This window comes from Lissotriton helveticus, chromosome 5_1 (assembly GCF_964261635.1).
Source record: "Lissotriton helveticus chromosome 5_1, aLisHel1.1, whole genome shotgun sequence".
NCBI classification, from domain to species: Eukaryota; Metazoa; Chordata; class Amphibia; order Caudata; family Salamandridae; genus Lissotriton; species Lissotriton helveticus.
This window is the reverse complement of record NC_136065.1, coordinates 956,169,555-956,197,348: the sequence shown is the minus strand read 5'-3', so window position 1 is coordinate 956,197,348 and position 27,794 is coordinate 956,169,555. Positions and strand designations below refer to the sequence as shown.

Sequence of the window (27,794 nt, the reverse complement as noted above, 5' to 3'; positions counted from 1 at the left end):
ATTGGACCCAAATTACCCTTGAATATTATATTGAAAACAACATTTCTTGCTGAATTTGGAGACCAGAATCGTTTATAAGAAATTCAAAAATTGAAGGTAATAATCAAATAAAAGTAGGGCCTGATTTTGATGGCAGTCGTCAGGCCCGTCGGTGGCAGTCCAACTGCCATCCAGCCCATTGGATTTGACCCCTGCATTAGGATGCATGCGATTGAAGCTCAGCTGTTGGGGGAAAGACCACTGCCTCCGACAGGATGAAGGATCCTGTCAGGAGGACGGTTGGACTCCTATTACCTGCTATGATGGCGGTGCCTGCTCAGACACCGCCATAGGGATTAGGACATCCCTTTCCGCCTGCCCTTTTAAAGCAGGCTGAAAAGGACTTTGGGGGCCCCTAGCAGAGCCCCTTTACCCCCTGGCCCTCCGCTATGGGCCCCGGGGGCAAATCTGGTTCCCCTAAACATCACATAGTACAAGGATGTTTTAAAAGTGTATAATTTGTATTGCGGCCTTTGCTGCAGCCTGCAGCACATGCTGCTATGCAAAATATACACATTGCTAACGCCGTCAAGGCGGTTGCATCATGATGCGGGCAACGGGACCGCCGACTTCTAGTCGGGGGATCCTGCTTCGACCATGGTGCCGGTTGGACGAGAGTCTGAACGGTATCATAATCAGGCCCTGAATTAGACTTTTCATCTAAACCTAGCCTAATTAGCATACATCTTTTCCAATAGACATAACCTTAGGTATAACACTTAATCAAATTAGGAACAACTTAAAAGCCTGGATCTTTATTATACCTATTTTTTTGGGTTTCGGTCTGACACTGAAATGTGTAGATTTTCTTTCTACACTGTTGGAAATATCTTGTAAAAATCTGTGGTCGGAGAAATCTAAACAAATTCATCGATTTTGATACTGCAACCAACAAAGTTACGTCAACTTTCCTACCTATCTTTAAATGCAGCTGACTTCATACATCCTTGCAGAGTTTAACTGCTTTCATCAATAATCACATATTATTTCAAGTTGTGATATACTGAACCAGTAGCAAATAACATATTAGCCTATACATGTCCTAAATACTCCAAGTCAGGGATATCTTCATGATGGGGGAATCTTTTTTTTTTAAACTTTATTGTAAAGTGCAAATATGGTTACAAGTATGGGCCTACAACCATTCGGGCCGGCCGCTAAAGCATGTAAGATAGCATATGAAAATCAGGAAACAGCGGCTAGTTACCAAGAGGTCTGGCAAAGTACAGGATCCAGCTCGTTGCACACTTGACGTAGTCAGGATACAGCCATTTTCTTTTTTAGGAAAGAACAAAAAACAAAGAAAAAACAAAACAAATCTCAAGGCGAAAAGCATGCCGGACAAAGTCGTGCTCCAACCAGGGGGGGGACCATCAATACAGGAGAAATACAAGTAAGTAATGGAGATAGTCAGGGTGGGGGAGACATCGTGGGGAAGTCACAAATCAGGAAAAATAGTAGAGTCATCCAGGAATGTCGGATCAGGGGGATAGGGAAATATCCCGGGCTTCTACAAGCGGGGGGTACAGATGGTCCCTCGATATGCGTTCCATTGACCCCACACTTTGGTCCACGCCCTAGGCTTACCCCTAGCTGAGTACACCGTCTTCTCTCTAAACATACACCAGTCCATATTCTCCTTCCATACTGACACGGTGGGGGGCCGTTGGGAACCCCACAGCTGCGCATCATCCCGCTTTGCGATCATGTTCCCAAGGGCCGCCCACCGGGCCTGAGCAACGTTGTAATCATTCGGTTCCCACACATTCAACAAACATCTCCGAGCCTCTGGCAGCAAAGCGACCCCAGTTACACTCTCCATTACAGCATGTACTCGCGTCCAATACGCAGCCACCTCCCGGAATTCCCAAATAATATGGAGGAAGGTAGCACTCAAACCACACCCACGCTTGCATAACCCATCTGAAGAGAAGCCCATAGCTACCAAACGAGGACCAGTAACATACACCCGGTGTAGAATTTTAAGCTGGACGAGACGGAGACGGGCGGGAATGGCGACCTCCTTCGGGGAAGACAATGCTGACTGCCAATCTTCGTCGTCCAATTCCCACCCATCTCCGGTCCAGGCCTCCCTGAGGCGCACAAGGAGGTCCGCCCGACTGTTGATTAACTTCTTGTATATCAAGGAGATTGTGCTATCGGGCAGATGACCATCAAGTATACGATCCTCGAGCGGGGAGGAGTCGGGAACAGTAGTGTTGGCAGCGAAGACTGACGTCAAGGCGTGGCGGACCTGTGCATACCTAAAAAACTCTCTTTCACTCAACTCATATTCACGCTGGAGTACCTCAAAGGTCTTGATCGCCCCTTTCGACCATAGGTCACGCACTTTACTTATACCAATCATATCCCACCTCTCGAACCCTTTCGTCGTCCAGAGACATCCCAATCTTTCCGAAGCATACAGAGGGGTCGCAAGTGTCAATCGATCACTCCATCCGATGGCCGCATTTGCGGCCTTCCACACATTCACCGCAATCTTGGTGGGTCCTGTCAGATTCTTCCCGGCCGTCCGGGAATAGAGCGCTCTGTTATAGTCTCCGCCCGGCAGCTGAACTTGACCATCACAAAAGCTGGATTCGGGCTGGGTGAATACATAGCGTGATTGATTGCGGACAACTGGGAGGCCCAATAATACCGCCTGATATCCGGGAGCGCCATGCCCCTGTCATACCAGGGGAGGGTGAGTTTCACGAGGGCGATTCGCGAACGGCTGTCAGCCGCCTCTGTAGACTTTCTACCTCCCGAAAGTAGCTTGCCGGTATGACATCAAACGAGTTCTGGAGGGCGTATAAAAACCGGGGCAGAGACATCATTTTAAAGAGTGCGGCCCGGTCGAGCGGTGACAACGGCAATCTACGCCACCGAACCACGTCTAGTTTCAACCTACGGAGAGGAGGAAGGAGATTGTGCTCAAAGCGGGCGGCCGGATCCAATGATATAAAAATCCCCAAGTATTTAAAGCCGGAGTGGGAAATTTGAATGGGGAATCTACTTGGCAATGGAGGAAGACCGCCCGAGATGACATACACACAGGACTTAGACCAATTGATAACCAGGCCAGAATTCTTGCCGAATGAGGTGAGAACATCAAATAAGACGTTAAGGGATTTACGAGGGGAGGTAAGGTACAAAAGAATATCGTTGGCATACAACGAGACGCAGTCCTCAAAATCGGGGGCCCACTGAATGCCCTTTATCGACGGTTCCCATCGAAGCCAGGCAGCGAGGGGCTCAAGTGCAAGGGCAAAGAGCAGGGGGGACAGCGGGCACCCCTGTCTGGTACCCCTCCCGAGGGTGAAGGATTTGGACACTCGACCGTTAACCACCACCTGGGCCAGAGGCTCCTTATATAACAGTTTCACCCACCCGACAAATTCTGAACCAAAACCAAATTTCGCGAGGGCGGCCCAGAGATAAGGCCACTCTATCGTATCAAAGGCCATCGAGGCATCCAACGAGGCCAAAATGGCCGACTCCGAGAGAGACCCCGCCCTCGCGAGAACACCATGCAGGCGCCGAAGGTTAAGAGCAGTGTTACGATGCGGGATAAAACCAGATTGATCCGGATGGATCAAGTCTTGGATCACCGTAAGCAAACGATTGGCAAGAACCTTGGCAAGAACCTTAGGTTCAGCGTTCAACAGGGAAACGGGCCTATACGATGCGCAGCGGTCCCGAGGCTTGCCCTCCTTGGGAATCACCACGATTGTTGCCAAACGCTGGTCACAGGGGAGGGTGCCGAGGTCACGCGATTCCCTGAACATATCGCGGAGATACGGCGCAACCTTATCCGGGCGCAGTTTGTACAGCTCAATAGGCAAGCCGGTCGGGCCCATAGCCTTACCCGAACGGAGAGATCGAATTGCAGTCGCAATCTCGTCCGCAGACAACGGGGCATCCATACACACCCGATCCTCCTCGGAAAGGCAGGGAAGCGCAATGTCGCGTAGCAAGAAATGGGAATCGCCCTCATCCCTTTCGGACACCGGGGAATAGACAGCACTAAAATAATCAGCAAAGCATTCCACAATTTCAGTCGGGTCAGTCACACTCTCACCATCCGAAGTCTGAATGACAGGGACCACACGACTCGCTCTCTCCTTCTTATCCAGCCATGCAATCAATTTACCTGCCTTATCCCCAACATCGTACAGTCTACCCTGCTGTTCCCTGTATAACGCCTTGGCAGCATCCGTAACAAGGGATTTATAGTCAAGCTGCTTCAGACCAAGGGCATGAAGCCTGTCAGGGGTAACACCCGATACTAGGTTGGCCTCCAGGTCCGATATTTCAGCCTCCAGACTCGCCACCTCCCGATTCCTGGCCTTCTTAGTTTCAGCAATTAAGGATAGGGCCTGCCCACGGATGATAGTCTTGAAAGCCTTCCACAGGGACACCGAGGAGGAAACAGACCCCTCATTCTCCAGGAAATAGTGGTCTAGGGATTTGATCAAGTGGTTGCGGGTCACGGGATTACGCAAGTACCAGGGGTTAATAGGGGCGACCCGCCCCGCGGCGTTCACCCCCGTGGCGATGCAGAGCCAAAGTGGCGAGTGATCCGAGATGCCCCGGGGCAGGTGTCTGATTTCCCTAATCGAGGAAGACTGGACAGCGGGCATGAGGAAATAATCAAGTCTAGAGAGACTCCCATGAGCCCCGGAGTGAAAGGTGTATTGACTCTGTGTTGGATGCATCAGCCTCCAGCAGTCCACCAGACCAAAGGTGTCTAAGAAACCACTGAGCCACGACTGGGAAGGAAGAAGATCCCTGGGGGGGTGACGATCCATCGTGCCGGAGAACACAGAATTAAAATCTCCACCCACAAGAAGAAAGCAATCAGGGAGCTCAAGCAGAACACGACCAATATCAGAGAACGTAGAGGTCTGGAGGCCTGGGGGAACATACACAGAAAGCAATGAAAGAGTCTTACCCTCCCATCTACCTGTGAGTGCAGCGTAGCGCCCCCTATCGTCCAGGATTATGTCATCAATCTCCAGGGGAAGAGAAGACCGAACCAAAATACCCACCCCTCTAGAGCCCGTGGTGAACCCGGAGTGTGCAACCAGTCGGTAACCCCACCTATTCATAGCATGACACATATTTCCCACTAAATGCGTCTCCTGCAAAAGTACAACATCAGGAGACATGCGTCGCAAATACTGCAATACCACACCTCGTTTTATACGATCTCCCAAACCGTTGACATTCCAAGATAGTAACCTCAACCCACTACCCCCATCCCACCAAGTAATGCAGGAGTCACCCCACCGAGAGCAGGACACTTGAAATAGAGAAAAATACAATACGTCACCTTGAGAAAGAAGAACACAACCACAAACACCCATGCCCTCCCCCCAACACCCGTTACAACTCCCCCCGCCCTGCACCCCTGCAATAGACTAAAAAGCCACCCCAACATGCAGTGTGCCTGTCGCCCAAACAGTCCCATTCTACAAAAATACCCTGGAGGAGGAAAAGGGCCCCGTCCCTCCCGCCACTCAGAAGGGAACGTCAACAAAACATAGTATATAAGTCAATAGAACCCAATGAGCAATGCACAGTGTCCGGAGAACAGGGGCCGAAACGTCACTCCTGCAAAGGCTCACCACCCTCTGCACCACCGGGGTGCTCGGTCGGGTCGTTCCCGCCAGGTAGGGAATCCAGCCAGTCACTCACATTCTCTGGCCGATCGAAAAAGAATGTCCGTTCCTCATACTCCACATGAAGCCTGGTAGGAAAAAGCATGGCGTACTTCAATCCTAAGTCCCGTAAACGTTTCTTAACTCCACGAAAGCCCATCCTCTGTCTCTGGACAAGCTGAGTAAAGTCCGGGTAAAAGTTCACAGGGGAATTCTCGAATTTCACCGGGCCGCTCACCCTCGATGCCTGCAGGATAGCATCACGGTCCCTGAAGTGGAAAAGTTTGGCGACAACAGGCCGCGGCGGTGCGCCCGGCTTTGGCTTCCCACCCGGGACACGGTGGGCGCGTTCCACTGCAAAGAACTTGGACAGTCCAGAAGAAGCAAGATAGTTCTGGACAAGGTCCTCAACCAGGAGATCAACAGAATGAGCCTCAGGGTTCTCCGGAACACCTATGACGTGGATGTTATTGCGTCTTGCCCTGCTTTCAAAATCCTCCAGCCGATGGGACAAGAGATCATTCGCCGATTTAAGATCACCAAGTTCGGTCTGAAGTTCCCACACATCGGTCGTGAGGCTAGAAGTCTTGAGGTCCAACGACTTCACCTTCTTGTTGGTCTTAGACAGATCAGCTCGAATCAGGGTGACATCGATGGCAACCGTGTCGATTTTATGAGCGAGAGCCTCATATTGCTGACCGATGATCTCCTTCATGTTGGTAATAGCGCCCATGATGTCCTGCAGGGACAAGTCCGTAGGGGAGATAGAGTCCTCCTTCGCGTCCCCCGGGGTATGGCCGGTGATGCCAGGGGATCCTTTAGGCTGGGTATACCGGTCCATAACATTGGACTGGACCGGTCCCCCACGAAGGGGCGCCTTAGTCTTCCGTTTCTCAGCGTCTCCCCTGGCAGTCATGTTGGAAGATATGCCCCGAAGGGGCCCGCGAGACCTGGTGAAAATGGCCGCTCGCGGGCCGGGCACCAACGTTCGTACGATGCACAGTTGTGCGGCCAAAACAGGGACACGACCTGACCCAATCCGTGTAGGTGGTAAAGTCTCATTCACGCTGCAAAGAGGCTGGACAGGTCCCCCACCAAGCGGAGCCTTCTCACAGTTCGATCATGCCAGGCGCAGAAACGAAACCGAAAGTTGGAGTGGGGCAACTGGGGAAACCCCTCTGCCGTTGTTGTTCAACTCGGTCCCGGCCTCACACACCACCAAGTCCCCGGCTCGCCGCAGGGTGGGCCCGGAAAGTTCGAATTGACGTAATTTCGGTTCCCCGGGTCCAAATCAAATTCTGAAGCGAGTAAAGAGATCAGCCCAGGTTCCTCTTCAATAATCCGTCCAAGAATTCAGGATATCATCAGGATAAATAGCAAAGAGCGGCGGGGGTCCGGAGAGCTCTGTGCTCACGCGGCCATCCAGGGTGCCCGCGTAGCTCCTCCTCATGATGGGGGAATCTTGATTTAATGTATTGTATTTATATAGGGAAACCAGGCCTGGAAGGTATGCATGCACTTTACATATAGCCAATCAAACTAATAATTGATAACCTGAAGTGGGCTGGAACATTGCCCCATACAGTATGTTGTAGTGGGTGAAAGAAACATGTGAATGAAACAACACACCGCTAGATGAAGAGGGCTGACTGAAAGCCTCTAGAAGGAAATATATTGTATATATAATTTCATTAAAACTAATGGTTTTCAAGATATGGATGAGAGGAATGAATTTACAACAATTGAAGAAACTGGAATATATACACATCTATCTGGCAAAACGGTTAATGTGCAGTAAATAGGCTAAATGCTTGAAAATGTATCATCACCCTTTCAATTGCTCTATCATTCGGTTAGAAATTGTTTGAATCGATTTGTTTAGAGCTGTCTCATATAAGTTTTGAGAGCTGTGAGATTTAGAGAGTCTATGGGTAAAGAGTTCCATGCAGTAATATCTGCTGCAGAGATTGCCTGTTTACTTGGTAGGGAAGACTTACATTTGGGAACCTCTGGCAACAGAGTGTCTTTGCTTCCCAGACCATTGGATCCTCCTTGGTGGTTAAATGCTTTGCTAGGCAGAAAAGACAGGATTCGTGTATGGTCTTATGGGTCAGGACAGAGAGCTTAAAACACTTCCTAACTATGGGAAGCCACTGGAGGTCAATAAGTATTGGAGTGATGCAACAAACGGATTTTTGCATCACAAACCAATATCTCTGCCAAGTGAAAGATAGCTTGTATGCGCTGATATGCACGTCTTTGAAACTACACTCATGGGGGCATATTATCAACAACTAACAATATTTATCGCTAAATAAGCTTAGCGACATTTTTTTTATCGCCGCGCATCGCCGGATTTTATCGCAGAGATAACTTGCTTTTAGCAAAGTTTATCTCCAAAGCGATAAAATATTTGGTGATAGCAGCGAAATGCGTGAATATCGCTGGATTTATTCAGACATTATCGCTAATAGGGACTTAGCCTGAATATCCACCTCCCATTGGATATACAGGCTAAGTACTGGTCCGAGCAGGCGTTAGTTTTCAGCGATATTCGCGCTTAGCGCAATTTTTTTTGTCGCTACGTCTGCGTTGATAATAGCCGATAGCGATGTTAGCGACTGCTTTCAGTCGCTAACAGGTTGGATACTCCCACTTTGCATGTCATTAGCGATAAAAATCACTGACATGCAAAGCGGGCCCAAAACCGCTCGCTATCACCTAAAAGCTGCCACTAACTGATGTTAGCGACAGCTTGCTAATAGGCCGCAAAAGCGGCAATAATTTCATATCGCTTGCCTTGGTAATATGCTCCATGTTATTTTGTCACTTTTAAACGAGCATGGCATATGTATGTTTGATTTTATATCCTTATAAGAAACAATATATTGCGTAAATTTAATAGCTGTCAATGCAATTTTCTTGTAAAATGTGAAACCTACATACCGAATTACAATATCTTCATATTCTTCTTTTATCGCAGATGGTCCTGTTACAGTAGGAATGAGTCTTGACATTGCAAGCATTGATACAATATCGGAAATAAACATGGTATGGTGCTTTTGTTTGAGCCTATTTTTTTATTCATTTAATATTTTGCTTTTGATTTATTGAACCTGCACAGGGTCATTCAGTGCATCGCTATTAGTTTAAGCTGCATATATAAAATACACCCGTTTTTAACTTTTTTCTCATACAATATGTCTCATACAATATGAGTTATTTCACAAATATTAAAAATAAATAGAAATTATATTGAATTATATTTAAACAATCCAGTTCTAATGGAGAGGTATTAAAGTAGAGAACTGTACAGCATGCATTTGTATCAATTAGACATTGTAAAAAAACTATTAGCTCAGAGATTTTAAAGATCCAAAGATGAAAATATTTAACACATCATTTTGCTATTGAAATGTGCTTAGTAACATATCACTGTTGAAAATCTAATTTGGATTTGCAAACAGGTATTTTATGTTATTGATTTTGAAAATGAAAATACTATAGATGAAAGTGAAATAGCATAGTGTATTATAGGTATTAGTGCTGAGGATGTAATGTATGTAGGAGAGCATTCAATAACACTGAGATGTGAGGGAGAAGCATATTGCAGTAAATAAGTGAGAAATTTTGTTTCCTAGGATTACACTGCAACAATATTTTTAAGGCAGCGTTGGACAGATGAACGACTCTGTTTTGATGGCAATAAGAGCCTAAGCCTCGATGGTCGACTGGTGGAACTACTGTGGGTACCAGATACCTTCATCGTCGATTCAAAGAAGTCTTTCCTTCATGATATCACAGTGGAAAACCGCCTAATAAGAATCTATCCCAATGGGACAGTGCTGTACGCTTTACGGTGAGTATGAAACATTTTTCGAATCTACCGACCCTGCATTTTATTTATGTAAATTGTTAAATATTTGTATCAGCTAAATTGCTAATTTAACGTTTTTTCCCATTTTCTGCACATAATTTCCATTAGACCCATTTTAAAATATCATTAACATATACCGTGCTTTTAGAAACAATGTGATAAACATGCATTCAAATGAAAACATTAAAAGGCAAAAACATTGAAAATAGCCACCTAGACTAGTGCAAAACTGGTGTGTGTGGTTTGTTCTCACTCAGCGCATGTTTGCATAAGCATTGGAGGTTTATACAAACTCCGCTGATGGATTTCTAGTTAGGTAATATGCAGACTTAAAACCATTTTAGGATTGGAATCATTCCATGTGGAACTGTTGTGGGGGAGTCAGGAGATTCCAATGTCTCCCGCATTGGCCATTTAAAGGGTGGTGCTCTGGCATATTGTGACCTATGCCAAAGGCAGGCCCAGGTGCCTGTATCCAGATTAAAGAATTGTTGCTTTGGGCACTAAAAGCTTTCTTGGTATAAGAGGAGTAAACATCTCCTTAAATCCTGTAGGCAGATGGGTGACACTGGAAAAAGAAAATTAAAACCCCAGAGATGCATTGCTTCTATACTGCATGTACTGAGATGAGAGTAACTTGAGCGCTGAAAGGAATAGAATTCAACATTTTTATTTAATGCTTTGGAACTCCTAGGAGGTCCACATAAAACAAAGACACACAAATATATATTACATAGGGGATAAGTCTTCAAAAACAAGTTCGATTACTACCCTTAGTTTAAACAGTTTAACAAATCAAGAGACCATGAATTAGTATTAGTACAACTTTAAAAAGGATTTTAAATAGTTAAAAACTTGGAAACAAAACATTTCATTAGGAGAGTAAAATAGCAGTTGGGGAGTCTATTCTGTGGTTTGCAAGCAAAACTTCAAGAAAAGAGGTCTCAACAGCTTTCGGCTATATAATAACAGAGCAGGCCAAACAAATAAGACATGTTTCAAACCCTGGATACCATTTTGCCATAGGTAACATACGCTTGAGGTACAATACCATTTAGAAATAAAACATTTAATAGAAGTATATTCAATATTAGTAAAGTGCAAAAGTGCCTAACCCCATGTGGCAAATCCCAGCTTAAATATGGATGCAGACGTTTCATATTAACGGATTTCACTAGAGCATCTTACCTCTTCTTCATACTACAAAATTCCAGGTGATGATTTAAGTTTACAGAAGCTTGTTTTAGACATGCCTTCAGTTGAGTTGGCGATAAAGAAAATACCACATTTTGTTCTAAGTCTAATTGTTAAATAGCATACTTGAAATTTCTAAAAAATCAAAGACATTTCTCTCTTCAGGTCAAAGATCTCCTTACATATAAAGTCCGTTAAGGAGGAAACGTCACTTTGCATCAGGCAAGACATCCATCATATCATTGCCACCAAGCCTTATAAAAAAAGAAGTTTTAATCTCAAATTTTGGTCTTAGAGCAGCAACCTTCACTAAAGTATTACACGTCTCAGAATTTGACATTTGGTCTAGTCCAGAAAACCCCATCTTGCCACATTTATTAGCTCTTGGGAGGATTTTGGCCTGGATTCAGCAAGTAGATGGGAAACATGTCTTATACCTACGGCATTGAAAAATTCACCTAACCCCTCAGCCTGAGACTGCGCTAAACCCACATTATGTGAGATGTGATCTGAATCACTGAGGGAGCTAGACAAGATTTTTCCTAGGAAGCAATATGATGTAACCCACTCCAGTCTTTGAGAGCCCAGATACCATGAAGTGTTGACTTTTTTTAAAGGAACAAGAAGTTCCAGATGTTCCTTTTTCATCTCATCTACATAGTTAGATGCAAGGGTCCTTTACCAACTGGACAGCCCCTGGAGCTAACCTTGAGCTAGCACCTTCTGTATAACATAAGATAAGAATTTGTAAAGCACATGTTAACCAGTAGGTCGCTTGGCGCTGAATAACAGATGTTTTTGTTACCCAATTCAATGGTATTCATTTTATCGACCCCAGATGGATGAAATGCTGAGTGGACCCACCGGGATTTGGACCTGTGACCATGAGGTCGAATACAGGACCCTGCCGTGGATGCATTAGTCCACTGAGCCACCAGAGCCTATATAAAAACACATTCTGAAGATATTTAGACAGGAGACACATGGAGTGCAGAGAGATTACTGCAGGTCTCACTCACAACCGCACCAATAGAAACAAGTTAGACCAGTCAACAAACTGCTGTAATTTTCCCTATCTCATGCAGTGCAGACATAGGCATATTGGAGAGTAGTTTTCCACAAAATGGGCCTCTGCAGACAACTGCCACAAAACTCTTGGGAAAGGAGGAAACCTCATTAAAGAAGCTGTACAATGTTACGTGTGCTCAGAAGAACCTGTTTTCTCAGTTCTTCTGAAAGTCAAACAGATGCTCCCTTTATAGGGTGGTAATAGTCCTCTGGCAAATGTGAATAAAATAGATTCTTTTTCTACCTAAATTAGCTCCAGCTCCTGACCCATTTCAAAGGTAACGGGCACTACATTCTATAGCTATGAATAAGAAACATTCTAAGAAACTACACAGCATTCAATGGCATCAAAACCACAACATTTTACTAGAAACTTGAAAGCCAAGTACTAGTGGCATCCCTCCCTTTAACAATAACGAATACATTCAGGTTACATTTTTAGCAGAGTGAACAAAACAATATGTGCGATAAACTATACGTTTCTCCTCCTTAGCAATAGCGAAAATATTGAACTAAAAATAAATATGGACAACAAAACCACTAAATGAAAACCAGTTAAATGCCTGACCAGTGAGGAAGGAATGAACCCCTCAAAACCCTTTGGGAAATGAGATCCCACAGAGAAGCTTTATACTGGTATCCCTGTTAATCTCCGTGAGGATGGCAACTACTGGAATTCATTTACACAATATGCACTGAAATGGAACAATTTCCTTAATGTTTCTTAGATGTTTGAGACTTCAGGAGGGGATGTTTGCTTTATAATTTAGTGAATTCGTTGACCACTGATACTCCAATAGGGAAGTGTTTGGTGAGTCTCCTAAAATCCCTAAGGAGGCGGATCTCGGGGAGTGGAGTTCATTTTTGTTTTCAAGAGAAAAAGTGTGTACTATGGCCAATGGATAACAAATCCTTTTAATTTGAATTGTCAACTGTATATACACTCTGTGTCTCGCTATCATCAGTTTGCCATAAATCATATCCATCCATCCTGGATTTAGCCTTTATGGACCTTACCACAAAACATAAAGACAACATGTCTGCCTTCCTGCACAGCCACAAAGTACATTTAGTTCTAGAATTGAGGACCTTGATGCTGAAATGGCTGTACCTTGGTTTGCTTTCCATTCGGGGTTGGACTTGGAAGAGAAACTAGAGTTTCTCCAAACAGCAGTTAGACGTCTATCAGTCAGTAAGTTGGGGTCTTGGATTTTTCTTGGCATCTTTGATGTGTGGTGGGGGGGCTTTCCATTTAGTAGAATGTGTCACCTTGAACTGAGAAGGTGCACCAGTACAAACATAGAAGAGAGACAGACTTACTCCATATATCCACTACTGATGGGGGCAGCATCATTTGTAATACCTTGCACAGAACCATGACTAGCCATCAAGAAAACCCCAGACATCAAACATTCCATTCCATAGGACCAGACCCTGTAATCAGAGAAAACACTGTGAACAGATGCTCTCACAACAACACACTATTTGAGAATAACCTGATGTTCAGAAGGGTAGGAAATTAAGATATATAGTAAATAGAGACCCAGAAAACAACTCCCCATGCCTCTCATCTCCACATAGCAGATTCTAAGATGCTTCACAGAAGGCACAGCTGATCGAGGCAGCATTATTTGCTACCTGAACACAGGGCTCATTTCATGATATGCAGAACATTCACAAACCAAAAATTGAGTCTCATTTACTGGTAAGTACTCAGCTTTGAAATTTAACAAACCACCTGCAAAGCATTTTTAATGAAAATATGTACTAAAAATCCTGGGATGACTAAATATTGCCTCCTCTTGGTGCAGGATTACCACAACGGTTGCATGCAGCATGGACTTGACAAAATATCCGATGGATAAGCAGACGTGTACTCTGCAACTTGAAAGCTGTAAGTATATGTCATATTTATAGGCTTTCTTTCAAACTAAACATTAACATTGACAATGTTTCTGGCTAGGCAATATCTTTCTACAGCTAGAGGCCAGGTGATTGCTGTTGTTTCTTCTATCAGTGTTGGCTTCGGAGATTCGTTCTCCAAGGGGTTCGTGGGGAGACACACGCTGAGTACTCTGTTGTTTTTGCTTTGGTTTTACTGTTTATTTGGCTGCACACATTCCGATCACGGTCTCAATTATAACTTTTCCCAATATCCAATATCCCACCACAGACGCACTTCTGTTCTATAACATCTCTATGAAGAATAAATGATGTAGCCTGCGTAACCTGTTTGTAATTAAGAAAAATGAAGAACTTTAGAAAAAAACATTAATAATTTATGCTATCATCCAATGCATCATTGAGCCCGTTCGGGAGCAGATAAGTGACGTCAGTGTCAACGAACAAGCATACAATGTGCTGTCATGTAAAATGATAAAAAAACAGCAGTTTTCTGGCACTTTCAAAGAAATGCCATAAGTCTTGGGTTTGGCCCGCTCTCATGCCATAGGAGTGTTCCCTCTTTGTCCATCAAGTAAGAAATGGTTGTGCACATGCCAGTGCCTAACACGATGTTTAAAGCACACCGAAAGGCAAATATAGGGTCTGACTGGGACAACAAAATCAACCCAGGTACTAAAATAAAAGTGGCCCAATTAGTGAACCAGATAGCTGAAAAAGAGGCCCATTTTCGCAAACCAGTCTGGTTTTGAACTTTTCAAGACAGACTGTATGGGTATTGAGCAAGGTGTGGGAGACTGTAAGCATGTGTGTTTACTGCAGCCAATATTTGTGGTGAAATCAGGGAACTCAACGGTGAAAACTAGCCCAAAAACTGCTAAAAATGGCTCACAACCTTATCTGTCAGACCAGCCCACAAGGCACTCCTTGATTGCCCTATATGTTCAGTTTGACACTTGACACATATTGAACGTGGGTCCTCATCTATGGAGAATTGGCGTAGGGCAGCGCCGCAAGGCTTCTTGCTGTGCTGCCCTACACCAATATGAAAGTGCAGGAATGCACTGTATTAATGAAATACAGCACATTCCTGTCCTTTCCCACTGGCCTGGTGCACACTTTGCTGTTTAGCGGCAAGACAGGCACCCTTGCACCATGGTGCAAGGGTATCTGCGTTGCTTGCAGTATTGGTGCCCGTTCCTGCACAAAAACAATCCAAAGCAGCGTTTTCTTCTTTCTATGTGTGCCACAGAATGCAGCACACATGTGGAAAGAGGTCAAAACTAGGAGGAATACAAATATTTTTCCTTGTAACTCCTGCTGTGGGAGGCGTAAGGTTTTGATGCTGCCTCAGAATTACATGATTAATTAAATCTGGTGCAATTTCAAAATCCATGGGTGTTAGGTGGGAGAACCCATTGCAATGCCCATGAAACACCTCTTCAACACAGAGTAAGGCAAGGCAGCAACTTGCACTGCTTTGTCTTACGCTATATCTATGAGGCCATGCAGAGTGGCTTTGCATTGCCTCATAGAAATAATTGAGAGGCTTGTGCTGCCGGAGTGTCAAAAAAGTGACACTCCAGCCAGTACACATACTTGCAATAGTCCGCAGTAAAGCTTTAGGCCAGAAACTACCACTTTTTCAGGAAAGGCACATGTGATATATAAAAGGTCCTTACTAAAAGGTGGCCCTCACTGTCCTGAGCATATCCACATCAAACTCGAAGTTCCTATCGGGTTCCTAGGGTCGGATATGGTGATAGAAAGTAATCCTTAATGAACAGACTACACAGATGTAGGCATTAGAGTTATCCTTATTCCCACAGTCATTTATATACAGGGAGCATTCGTGCTGTGGCATTGATTAGCAGTGGCACGGCGCCCAGAACATCTACATCCAGCCAACATACAAGACAGGAAGAGTAGAGCGGAAGGGAGACCCACGCCAATGATGCCAGGTCTAACAGCACCAGACGAATCCTGGGCACACGGCATAAAGCCTGATTCCCTGCTATCTCAATGCCCACGTGGGCTGATAAGTAGTCCCCAGATCCTAGATAAAGCAAGTGGCCAAACCATCCCTAGATTTTAAAATAAAACATAGAGTTTGAATTAAACCCTCTTTTCATTTGGAAGCCAATGCAATTTGCGAAGGAAGACGATATGGGAGTCTCACCACTGATTTCTGTACAACCTGCAGCCATTATTAGAGGCCTTGTTGATTCCCAAATAGAGAATGTCACCATTGTCTACTTGTGAAAGTATCAAAGCCTGAATCAGTGTACATTGTGCTGAATGGGGACTTATCCAAATAATCTTCCTCATGACAAAACAGGTGGAGGCCACTTTGCCTACTTGGGATCGCACAGAAACGTTTTCATCCAACCAGAAAGCCAAGCTTTTTACTTTGGAAGATAGTGTTGGAAGAGTCTCCAGGGACTCAGGCTAGTGTTGTAGATCCCAGAACTGTGGATTCCTACAGAGCACCATAACCTCAGTCTAGACGTACTTTGAGTTTGAGCAAGTTACTATCCATCTCAGATGCAACTCATCTTAGACCGAGATTAAGGGCATCTGGCTTGTGCCCCTGTGTGAATTACAAAGAAAAGATAATTTGTGTGTTGTCTGCCTATGAAAAATGTGTCAAGCCACAACTCTCCACCACATCCATAGGAGGGCGAAAATACAGGTTGAACATCATGGGGCTCAATGCAGAGCCCTTGGGTAGTCCAGAGGTCAAGGTCCCTGACTTTGCATCTGACGAAAAGATTTGGAATTACCTATCTTTCAGGAAGGAGGTCATCCAAGCTAGGGCTGTCCCTCTTGTCACCAGTATATCTACCACGGTGGAGCGGGACACCGTATTGAAGGTCGCACTGAGATCTAATAGGATATGTGTGGCTTTTCCACCCTCAAGCAGGAGTCGTTTTAGATGTTCTGTGACTCCTAGGAGAGCAGACTCCATACTGTGCCAAGTACTAAAACCAGACTAAGAGAAGTGAAGGAATTCCCACGCTTCCACAAAGGTGGTGAGCCATGAATTTACATGCTTTTCCAAAATTTCTGAAGGAATGGGCAGCAGGAAAAAATGGGTCTAAAATTTGCTCAATTAGTTGGGTGAAGATTGGGCTTCTTTAAAAGTGGGAGAACCATAGCGTGTTTCCGTGACTGTGGAACACAGCCCTCACACAGTGAGGTATTGGGAAAATCCACCACCACATGCAACAACTCAGGATCGAAAAGCCCCAACTTAGCTGAAGGAAGCAGGTCTAGTGGAGAGCCTGATTTGATTGATTGCAAAATGGACAAAAAATACAGAAAGGTTCAATCGAGGCCATAACTCAATTTTTTGGGCCAAGACTGGCATTTTCTGTAGAGGATTAAGACCAATTAATGGGGATTGCTAAATGACAATATCAGAATCCGTAACTTTTATTCCTGCCATGTGGCTCACCACCAATTGTGATTGAAATGTAGCCACCTTTTCCCCAAAAATGACAGCCAGTTCTGCACATTGGGAGTGGGAAAGAAGAGGCACAGGGGACAATTTCCTCGGTTCAGACAGTTCTTTGACCAAATTAAAGAGTGTCTAAGGACAGTTCTGAGCAGGAGTAATTTTATCTGAATAATAAGATACCCCTGCTGCTCTGCACAGTGTGTGATATTTATTAATAGCAATTTTATATTCAGTTTTAGCTTCCAGGTTATACATCTTCCTCCAGAGTCTCTCGAGACCCTTGCAGCGTTTTTTCTCTAGATGAAGCATGTTGTTGAACCATGGGGCCGGAGGATAGGATCTCACCAAAGCCTTGAATGTCGATGGAAGAACAGACTCCAGAGAGTTTCTAATACAGTAGTCTATCAAAGGTTGATCTGCTTCGACCTTCTGCTTTAGGTCTGCTTTAAAGCTTTTTTAGCAGTGAATTCAGGTCAGGGGCATCCAGTTTAAACCAGTTCCTTGACTTGATTATAGTTTTGGGGGGTCCTGCGGATGGCAGTGACGGGGTTCTGATAGTAACTAGAGCTGCCAAGTTGGCAGACCAAGGAAGAAGAATAGGTGGCAACTTAGGACAATAAAGTACATTTTAATAAATAAAATGAGGCCAAAAATCCAATCAGTAGAACAGGAGAAATGCAATTCAAACATGTACATATAGAGCCTAAAAGCACTAAGCGCCCCTCACGGTCTTCTGGTTGTGCTAGACAGAGGAAAAGTCACAAGTTCAGTCTGGCCACGAAGGAGCATGGGCCAGGTCGGGGGACCGGATTAGTCCTGCTGGAAAAGTTACCTTCTCACAGTCTAGCATGAAGAATTCCATTTGCAGTTGAGGAGGCTGCAAAGATCAGGGAGAGTGTTGCGGATGGTCGCCACTGTAGCGTGAGGAGCATGCCTGCTGTCATGAACAGTCGTTGCAGTAGCATGAAGATCTGTTGCAGCTGTTCCACTTGGTCATTGCTGGAACTTCGCATTGACGCTCTCCGCATGCTGTCATAATTGTAGGGTCAAGTGCAGATCTCGTGTTGCCGGTCATTGCTGATGGTTGCAATAGCACAAAGACTCAGAGCCCGCTTTCTGGAGCTTCACTTTGACGGTCATTGTGGGCATTAGAGACTTGGCACGAACAGGCCGGTTCAAGGTAGCGGAGAGCCAAAAACATTAGGAGTTCACCTTTATTCGCAGAGGAGTGCACTCTGGTGGCAACCAAGGGTCTAGTACCTGGGGAGGCATCTCTTTGAGATCAGAGATTCACTTTAGCAGAGCCAGCAGGCAGATGTTGGTCCATTTGCTGGTTCAGTTCTGCCGGTCATCTGGAAAGTTGTAGGGAGGCCTCTGGAGCTTATTGTGCCGTGTAGCGCAGAACAGAAGGTCAGTCAACTGACCCTTAGAGTCACTGACATTAGCCTGGGATGAGATCAGTATTTAGAGCATGGGGAGGGCTGACTCTTTGATCCGAGCAGGGCCGTGCCTGGCAAGGTGAATTATGGCTCCACCTCCCACTGGGTGTCTGATAGCAGACCCCCTCATTCTGAAAGGGCATGACGTCACCTCGTAAACCAAGTGCTCCCCGACCCCACCAAACTGGCCCTGACTGGAGTCAGTGATTTGCGACCTTAAAGAACTAAGAATTTTTAGGTATAAAATGCTGCCCTGGACCTTTGGTCAAGTGTGTTCCTTCTGGATGTCAAGACAAATCTCTGTTCGAGTGAACAGAGGAAAGGACTTTGAAACTTTCACAAAGCTTGCCGAAGAAACTACCCGACGGTCTAAAATCGAGAACGCCTTCTGCAGAAGTCTCAAGGACATTAGATTACACCCCTTCAGCCGTCGGAATTCCTGTGCGAGGAATTCTACTTGCAGGTGAGGCCACTGTCGAGTATTCCGGAGCTTCTAGATCTACTGTGAGGACCGCGGACTGTGAACCTTGGAACCTTTTGCTAAACCTTTTTTGGGCCGCTGCAGCTAAGAGGGAGCTGCCACCGCTGAGAGCCCGCCTAACTGTGAATCTTTAAACCTTTAGCTAAACCTGTGTAGGCCGCTGCAGCTAAGAGAGAGTTGCCACCGCTCAGAGCCGGCCTAATTCTGAACCTTTGAACCTTTTAACCTTTTGCTAAACCTGCATGGGCCGCTGCAGCTTAGAGAGAGTTGCCGCCACTGAGAGCCCTGCCAAATTCTGAACCTTTTACTAAACCTGTGTGGGCTGCTGCAGCTAAGAGAGAGCTGCTGCCGCTGAGAGCCCACCAGAATCTGCATCTTCAAGCCCTTCGCTGAACCTGTGTGGACAACTGCAACTAAGAGTGAGCTGCAGCCACTGAGCCTCCACCATTGTGCAATCCTTTCCGAGACCATCCTCTGTCATGTGGGCCACCGCAGCTGAGAGAGCGCTGCTGCCGCTGAGTGCCCACACCCTGGCCTACTCTGCATCATTGTGACTTGCTTGTGGGCCGCCTCAGCCAGGAGAGAGCTGTAGCCGCTGAGTGCCCGCACCCATTGCTACTTTGCATCATTGTGATTTGCGCCATTGTGCTGCCGCAGCCAAGAGAGAGCTTTAGCCGCTGAGTGCCCACACCCTTGCTATTTTGCATCATCCTGATTTGCCCTGTGGGCCGCCGCAGCCAAGAGAGAGCTGTTGAAGCTGAGTGTCCACACACTTTGCTACTTTGCATCATGGTGAGTTGTTCCTTGGGCCACTGCAGCTAAGAGAGAGCTGTGGCCGCTGAGCACCCGCACCTTTTGCAACTTTGTATCCTTGGGATTTGTCTGTGGGCTGCCGCAGCTGAGGGAGCGCTGCTGCAGCTGCGTGCCCGCACCTTGTCCACCCTTGTTGAGTATTGTCGCTTTCGTTTCATAGGCCGCCACAGCTAAGAGGGAGCTGCTGCCACTGTGCGCTCACCACGGAGCTGCATGACGAAAGTCATCGCCACCACCAGCCCGGGCCAGCTGCAGCCGCGTGCTGCTGCCGCTGAACGCCCGCCTGTCCCCTAGTGCCCGAATCATTGTGGGTGCATGCTGCGGACCTCAGCCCCCAAGACTTGTGATCACTGGGAGTCCACCTGTCACCGTCTCCGCTTCTTTGAGAAGCTGCGTGCTGTGTCCCCTTTCAACCACAGGTATCTGGTGCACAACGGGTCACGTAGGCCCCGTCCCTGAACTCAGTCAGTGTCACGCTTTGGTGAATATGTTATTGTCTTTATTTTTGAGTCCCTACGGGTTGACATGAATTGTAGTTGTTGAAACGCTTTGAGAGCTTTGAGTTTAACTGTTAGATAAAGATTTTATTGTTCTATACCTACCTGAGTTGCGTCTTTCTGTGGTGTCATTGCTGCCTTATTGTACGTGGTCATAAACGCTTCACACACTGCCTCTGAGAGAGGCCTAACTGCTCATGCTACGTTACCACAGGGTTGAGCAAGGGTATCAAAGGGAGTGGCCCTCTTGCCCTGACTTAGGGAGAAGGGTCCCTATTTGGACAGTGGCGCCAGCCATTGCCAACTAGAGACCCCCATTTCTAACAGGTGCATACAGGAAGTTGCCCTATCGCATACCTGGGCCCAAACCTTTTGAATGCCAACCCGGAGTTGTTAAGACATTGCACATTGCTGTTTCTATTTTGTAAGAGCCTGAGGACCTGGTTATTTTAATAGTCCATTTAGGCATTTCTACCTATGCTTAGCGCCAAGAAACCCATTGGGTAGCCGCACGCTCTATACGCAGAAGTAATAATAATAATAATAATAATAATAATAATAATAATAATATGGTGTGGGATTTTTATTGTGTATGTAGAAAGTGCAAAAGACTTTGCTCCTTTATAGCTTGGCTTACAAAGTACTGTGCTAATCCTATGCTTAAAAACTTTGCTAGAAATAGAACCATTTGAGATGAGCAGATTCAGAGTGCCACTAGTGCTGTAGGGTGCTCTGTATATGAAATGCTCTCCACTTAAGTTTGGGAGTTTTCTGCTTTCTTTTTTGCATAATTTATTCAGCACTGTAAGCCTGAAATGGTTTTGTTTTGACTTTTATTGGGTGCTCCCTTGTGTATGGGCAAATCTAAATCTCTCTGAAGTGCTGTAATGACAGCAACACACGTGGAGGCTGATTTTAATAATTCCAGATTGTCTTGGATGGTATTTTGCCAATCTAAAGCTGTAGTACTGTGCCTTGAGGGGTTAAAGGCTTTAGTCATTTCACAGTTCGACATGGATGGCACTTGCTAATCCTATGCTTAAAGACTTTGCTTTAGAAATGACAAAATACTTTGGGCCTGAATTAGATCTTTGAGGGACAATTGAACGTCCCGCTGCAGTGGTGATTCCATATTTTCTGTCGAGCTGATGGCGGTCTACTCACCCTATTTAGATTTTGCAGCAATAGACAGTAGACCACCGGGGTGGCAGACTTCTCTGCTGGCTAACAGTACTCCATTGCCTTCAGGGCTGCGGGTTTGCGGCGATCCGATTTAGATGTTCCTATGGTGCTTGTGATGTCCTGGCCGTGGTTTGATGATGAAGTTAGTTCCTGGTGGAATGGAGACTGGTAAGTACAACTTATTGGTGTTTCAATAGACATATGTTATGAAAACAAAGTGGGCAATGAGTTATGGCTTTGTGTGTCACATATTGCATGCTATTCACACATCATACACACTATGGAATGTCCACCCACAGACACCACTAGCACAACTCCCCCAAGCACCATAACAACAAATTCTTTTTTCAGTGTCAATACAGGTGTGTTCAATTTACTTGACAAAAGGGAAAAAGAACACTACTGCATTACACCTAAGAAAAATATTGCATGTAAGAGCAATGCTGTAATACACAAGGCTGCAGCAATTGTCAAAATACAATACATAGGACAATTTTACAAGTAGCTTACCTTAGATCTCAGCGACAATGGAGTCATTTGGCATTGTGGTGGAGTCGGAGCAGCAAAGGAGGAACCTGGACGATGTGGTAAAAGATGGAAATGGGAAGAAGGAAAAGAAGGTACGTTTTTACCTCAATTCCTTTGATTCCGCCAATTCAAAGTGTGAGGGATTTCCGCCACAGTTGTCTCGACGGAAAGGCACACCGTAATCAGCTCAGGGGAACTCTTGGCTCGAGTCCTGCCACCAGCCACTTCTTCCTATGGCAGTGGTGGTTGACTGTGGTGGTCTTTCGCCCATGCACATACCAACATCTAAATAAAATGGGTGGACCTCCAAGTAGATGGAGAGGAAGACCTGCAAAAAAGCGATGGCGGGGCCTGATCCGACAACTCCAAATCAGGCCCTTTGTCTGTTTAGAGCTCGGTATGGATGGCACTGTTCTAATCCTATGCTTAAAAACTATGCAAGAAAAAAAGACATTTGGCTTGAGCAGGTTTAAAGCGTGGCTCTTGTTGTATGGTGCGCTATATATGAGCTTCTCTCCTCCTCAACTTGGGAACTACCCAGAGATCTCTGCTTCACTTTTTTCATAATTTCTGCAGCACTCTAACCCTGTAAAGGTATTGTTTTGACTTATAAAGGGTGCTCCGTTGTGTATGGACAAAATTAAAGCTCTCTGATGAGCTGCAATGACAGTGAAACATGTGTTAGGGTTCCTTATACTCATTAAAGTTTGGCTTTGATGGTACTTTGCAAATCCAAAGCTGTAATACTGTGCCTGCAATGGTAAACAGCGTTTGTAATTTTACAGCTTGGCATGGATGACAGTTGCTTATCCTATGCAAAAAAGACATTGCTGTAGGAATGGCAAAAGACATTGTCCCTGTTCAACTCGGCATGGATGACACTGTGCTAATCCTATTGTTAAAAACTTTGCTAGAAAAACAAGCATTTGAGGTTAGCAGATTCAGAGTGTCTCTGGTGTTGTAGGGTGCTCTCTATAGGAGTTGCTTCTCACCTAAACTTGGGAACTACCCAGAGTTCTCTGCTTCCTTTTTTGCATTATTTATGCAGCACCCTAAGCCTGAAAGGTTATTGTTTTGACTTATACTGGGTGCTCCCTTGTGTCTGGAGAAAGCTAAACCTCTCGGAAGGGACGTAAGGACAGAAAAATGTATGAGAGGTTATGTTTATTCATTCTAAGTTGGCTTGGATGGTATTTTGCTAATCCAAAGCTGCGTATACTGTGACTGGAGTGGGAAAAGGCTTTTACCATTTTACAGCCCAGCATGGATGGCTCTTGCTAATCCTATGTTTAAAGACTATGCTATAAAAATAACAAAATACTTTGTCCCTTTCTAGCTTGGCATAGATGGCACTGTGCTAATCCTATGCTTAAAATCTTTGCCATTGGTGTTGTAGGGTGGTCTATATAGGAGCTGCTGGCCATATATACTTGGGAACTACCCAAAGTTCTCCGCTTCCTTTTTTTGCATAATTTGTATGGCACGTTAAGCCTGTATGGATATTGTTTTGAATTATACAGGGTGCTCTCCTGTGTCTGGACAAAGTTAAACCTCTCTGAAGAATGGTAAGGACTGTGAAACACTATTCAGTTGTTGCTTTCATTCATTCCAAGTAGGCTTGAATGGTACTTTGCCAATCCAAAGCTGTAATACTTTGCCTGGAGTGGTAAAAGGCTTTTTGTCATTTTACAGTTCAGCATGGATAACACTTGCTAACACACGCAAATGATTTCCTTCGTAAACCTGACATAAGTTTGTCTAATTCAGAAAACCTTTTAGTCATAGATAGGTATGAGGTCATGCTGATGATCCCCGTGAATGTATATGGAGTAGTTCTTAGTTTTGGCAACACAGACCATATTTTTACTTCTTCAAACCAACACCTCCTTTTTGTTTAACACCTTCTTGTACATTTATGACTCAATCAACACTGTCTGCCTCAAAACCCCTCAGTCTCTTTCATAAAATCACCTCATCTATGCCCCTGTGAGTGGTTGCTGCATATCTGCTAGCACCTTCCCAGCTGCCCATTGTATCTGCTTTCTTGTTATATGAACCTACAACGTAAATTGATGGCTGTACGGCAAACTCCACCAATTCCTCCCAATGCAGGCTGTCTAGCCTCGGCCTTTGATCATTTTCCAGCACTGCTGCTCACTCTCATTTTGGAGTCTAACCCAGATGATCGGCAATGACTAGACTGCTGCACCTGTATTCCTGTCTGTCCGCAATAAGCTTGAGTCCCAAAAATTATGGTGGTTTTACCAATGCCAAGAAACCTTAGTGGAATAGAACTCCACTCCTGTACGATGCCACATATTTCATGCCCCATTACTGGTAGCCTCTACTGTCTGAGCATCTTGCCCTTAACTTCTCCTGTTGATCACTAGGTTAGGTACTGGAATATTTAACTTTAAAGACTAACAGGGCAAACTATCAGGACCAAATTCTCAACAACCAGAATATTATGAAGAAACATTTATAAAGGTAGGTATTGGCTTACTATACCTCACTCCATTTGTTTACCTTGATGATACGTATATCCTCATAGTTGTAGACGTGGAGTAAAGACTAGTAAATATATACTTACCTAAATCTACTTAATTTCGCAATATTCTGGTTGTCTTTATTTTAGCATAAATATTGAGGTATTTCAATATTTTCTCGATATTCCGATATACAGTCAATCTCCAGCTCACCTCCTTATATTCTCCCCTGCTACCCGAAGAATAACATACCTGCATTCTCTCGTATTTGGCTTTGCATGCTCCCTGACCCCCCCCAGACATCCCCTTGCAGGCGGGGGGCAGTCACTCACTGCACCAGCCTGCAAGGGGATCTCTAGTCCCCTTTAAAAGTGAAGGCCGGTGTCGCCTGGACAGTGAAAACACGGAGCCACTTCAAGGCAGCCACTCAGTTTTTCACATCAATGTACTGCCCCAGGGCAGAGTGACCTTGCATGCGGCTGCCCTGGGGGCAGCGCATTCACCCTAATATGGCGCATTTTCCTTGATTGCGCTGGGCGCACATTTTAAACAGTGCACCCAGCGCAATCAATGAAAATACGCAGTAGGTATAATATGGCCCTTGTTCTTGATCCGAGACACTCTGGAAAATTCATGCATTCAAATGTATATGATTGTACATGTATTTCCTGCAGACTATATTGTATAAGACTTTGTGATATGTATTAGATTGTGGATCTCCTCTTCATCACTCAAGTGCCACTGGGGATTTGGCTGCTCTATTTACAATTCTAAAAACAAATAATAACACAAAATACTGCTATGCATGCTACCCCGAAAAGTCTGACATGCACTTTTTCTCCTAACCCTATGATTTTGTCATCATCATCCTCAGATAACTTTGTTTCGGCTCATGGAACCATAAAAGTGCACAGTACAAATATCAAAATGCATAAAAAAACAAAATAAACTGTTTAAGGCAAAAAAGTCAGAACAAGTCTGTTAGATAAAACTAATTTCGAACATATTACAATAATTGTCACTAAGGAACCTTCCTGCTAAGACAAAAAACTAAATAAAAAACCTCGGAAGAAAGCCAAAAAATTTGAGCTAAAAGAAAGGTCCTTTATGTCATTTGGGGAGTCTAGAGCTAGTTGCAAAATGAAGGTGCCTCAGGCTAAAATATGATAGTTGTTAAGGCACAGAGAAATTAATATCAATAAGAATGAGAAGATAAAAAGTTAATAACAAGTAGTAGCAGATCTTATAAATAAGCACAATTAGAGAGCATATTCTAAATATTTTCTGCGAGTTTGCATAGTGTTTGTTATATAATCTAGCACAGCATAAATAATGTCAAAGCTTCCCAGTTGATGTAAATTTTGAAACGTCAGCTCATAAGACCTGATTTCAGACAATCTAAGCACTGGGCAAATACACCGTTTTCTCTAAATGTAGTAAAAAAGGCAGAAAAGGGTAAAGTGCATTGTGCTTTGTACTGTAGTACTTTCGCAAAGACAAGATGATAATGAGGAAAACCATGTACCTTGAGTGGGAAAAGCCATCAGAAGATGAATGGATCTAAGGATAAATCTGGTCAAGAGGAATTTATGATGCTCTTTTGGGATTGTTTGGAGATAAAGTGCAGGTGCTAGACTCATGGTAGGGGAGTTGGTTGGGAGTAACCATCTACACTGGCACTCCTATTCGCATGCGCAAATGTTTAGTGTGTCTTAAAAAGAGCTCTTTTACTTTTTGCACAGACTAGCTGGCAGTATCTGATAGGTTGGTAAAAAATTCTGGAAGGCCGAGCTCATTAAAGCTCTGCTTTATATATTGCAGCCAGGGGATATCTAATGAATTATCTAGGGCCAGGCAGACAGTCAGGCTCGCCCTGCAAAAATGGGTTTCTGGTTTTTGTCCAGACTCTAAATCAGCGTAGAAGGGGCTGTAATTTAATGTAATCTTCTGAAAAGCCAAACCCAGCTCCTTCATGACAAAAATGATTTGGTGTTTAATTGTAGGACTGTCAGCAGTCTTCTAAGAAATTTATTTTTTTTGCAGGCAAATGGTATTTGCATAACCCCATGTAAAGGTGCCAAACGAAGCAATAGATACACATTTGCTTTAAAAATGCAAACTAATTCCCCCACTGGTTTATGCCCTGGTGATTTAGCAAATCTTAAAACAGCCTCTGGAGATCTTTGAAATTGTAATGATCTAACACTCATCAAAAACTCCCAGTTAAAAGCAATATCTACCGGTATACCAAGAAAGTGAGAAAACATGGCAATTTCTGAGATGCCTAGCATACATTGGTGTGTTTTAGCTATTTTGGGACCACACTTCATCACAAAGAATTTATTAAGATTCATCCTTAGTCCCAGATTGCCCCATAACATGTTAAAAGCACCTAAAAGTAATTGGAGGACATTAGCTGTTCTTGATAATAAAACCTCAATGTCTGCATATGATAAACGGGGACTAAACATAAACCCATCCTTGGGATGTCCTTTCCTGCACTATACAGATGTTCCTTAAGCTCATTAATGTGCAGCAGGAAGAGGAATGGGCCAGTACACGGCCTTGTCTAAAATGAAAAGCAAGCATGGTCAAGGTCAGAACTTAAAAAAAAAATGTTATGGATTTTTCCAGCTTACATGCATCAAAACATATAATAGTTTAACATATGAATGTACATCATTACCAATAGCCTTTTGTACATCTAGATGTCATACATGCTATTGATGTCCCCATCAGGTTATAACCAATGTTTTGTGCCTATTTTTACATTCCGGTAAATGCATACTCCCATTTGGAGACAAGCGTCCCGGGGAGAAGCAAACTACATTTCTATCTCACATATGCAGGGATTTCTGTTAACAGACTGAATATATGTATACATGTTTTTTTTTCTCCGCTTCAGAGACTCACACCTCAATTACCCCGCTCGACCATCCCCGCCTGTACATCATGCCTCAATTTGAGTGCTCCCTCAAGTACTCCACCAGGTGGTCCCTGCAGTAGATTAAGTCTGAAATCCAGTCTTTAATTCTCGCCCCTGCCCCACCTGCACGCCACCCTGCGTTTGGCTAGTAAAAGAACTAGTGCAATGAGCTTCTTGTGTGGTGTCTGTATGTCTGCTATGTAGCCCAAGAGCGCAAACATAGGGGACATAGGGAGAGG

The 27,794-nt window shown here is 44.6% G+C and overlaps 1 protein-coding gene across 1 annotated transcript in view; it reads left to right on the top strand.

The window, feature by feature from the left end:
* LOC144753457 (gamma-aminobutyric acid receptor subunit pi-like) overlaps positions 1–27,794 on the top strand; it is a 518,120-nt gene that overhangs the window by 355,753 nt on the left and 134,573 nt on the right. Inside the window, exons 3-5 of the mRNA XM_078641142.1 lie at positions 8,686–8,753; positions 9,344–9,561; positions 13,653–13,735. Of these exons, the coding sequence (XP_078497268.1) occupies positions 8,686–8,753; positions 9,344–9,561; positions 13,653–13,735 (369 nt within the window). The remainder of the gene's footprint in view (positions 1–8,685; positions 8,754–9,343; positions 9,562–13,652; positions 13,736–27,794) is intronic.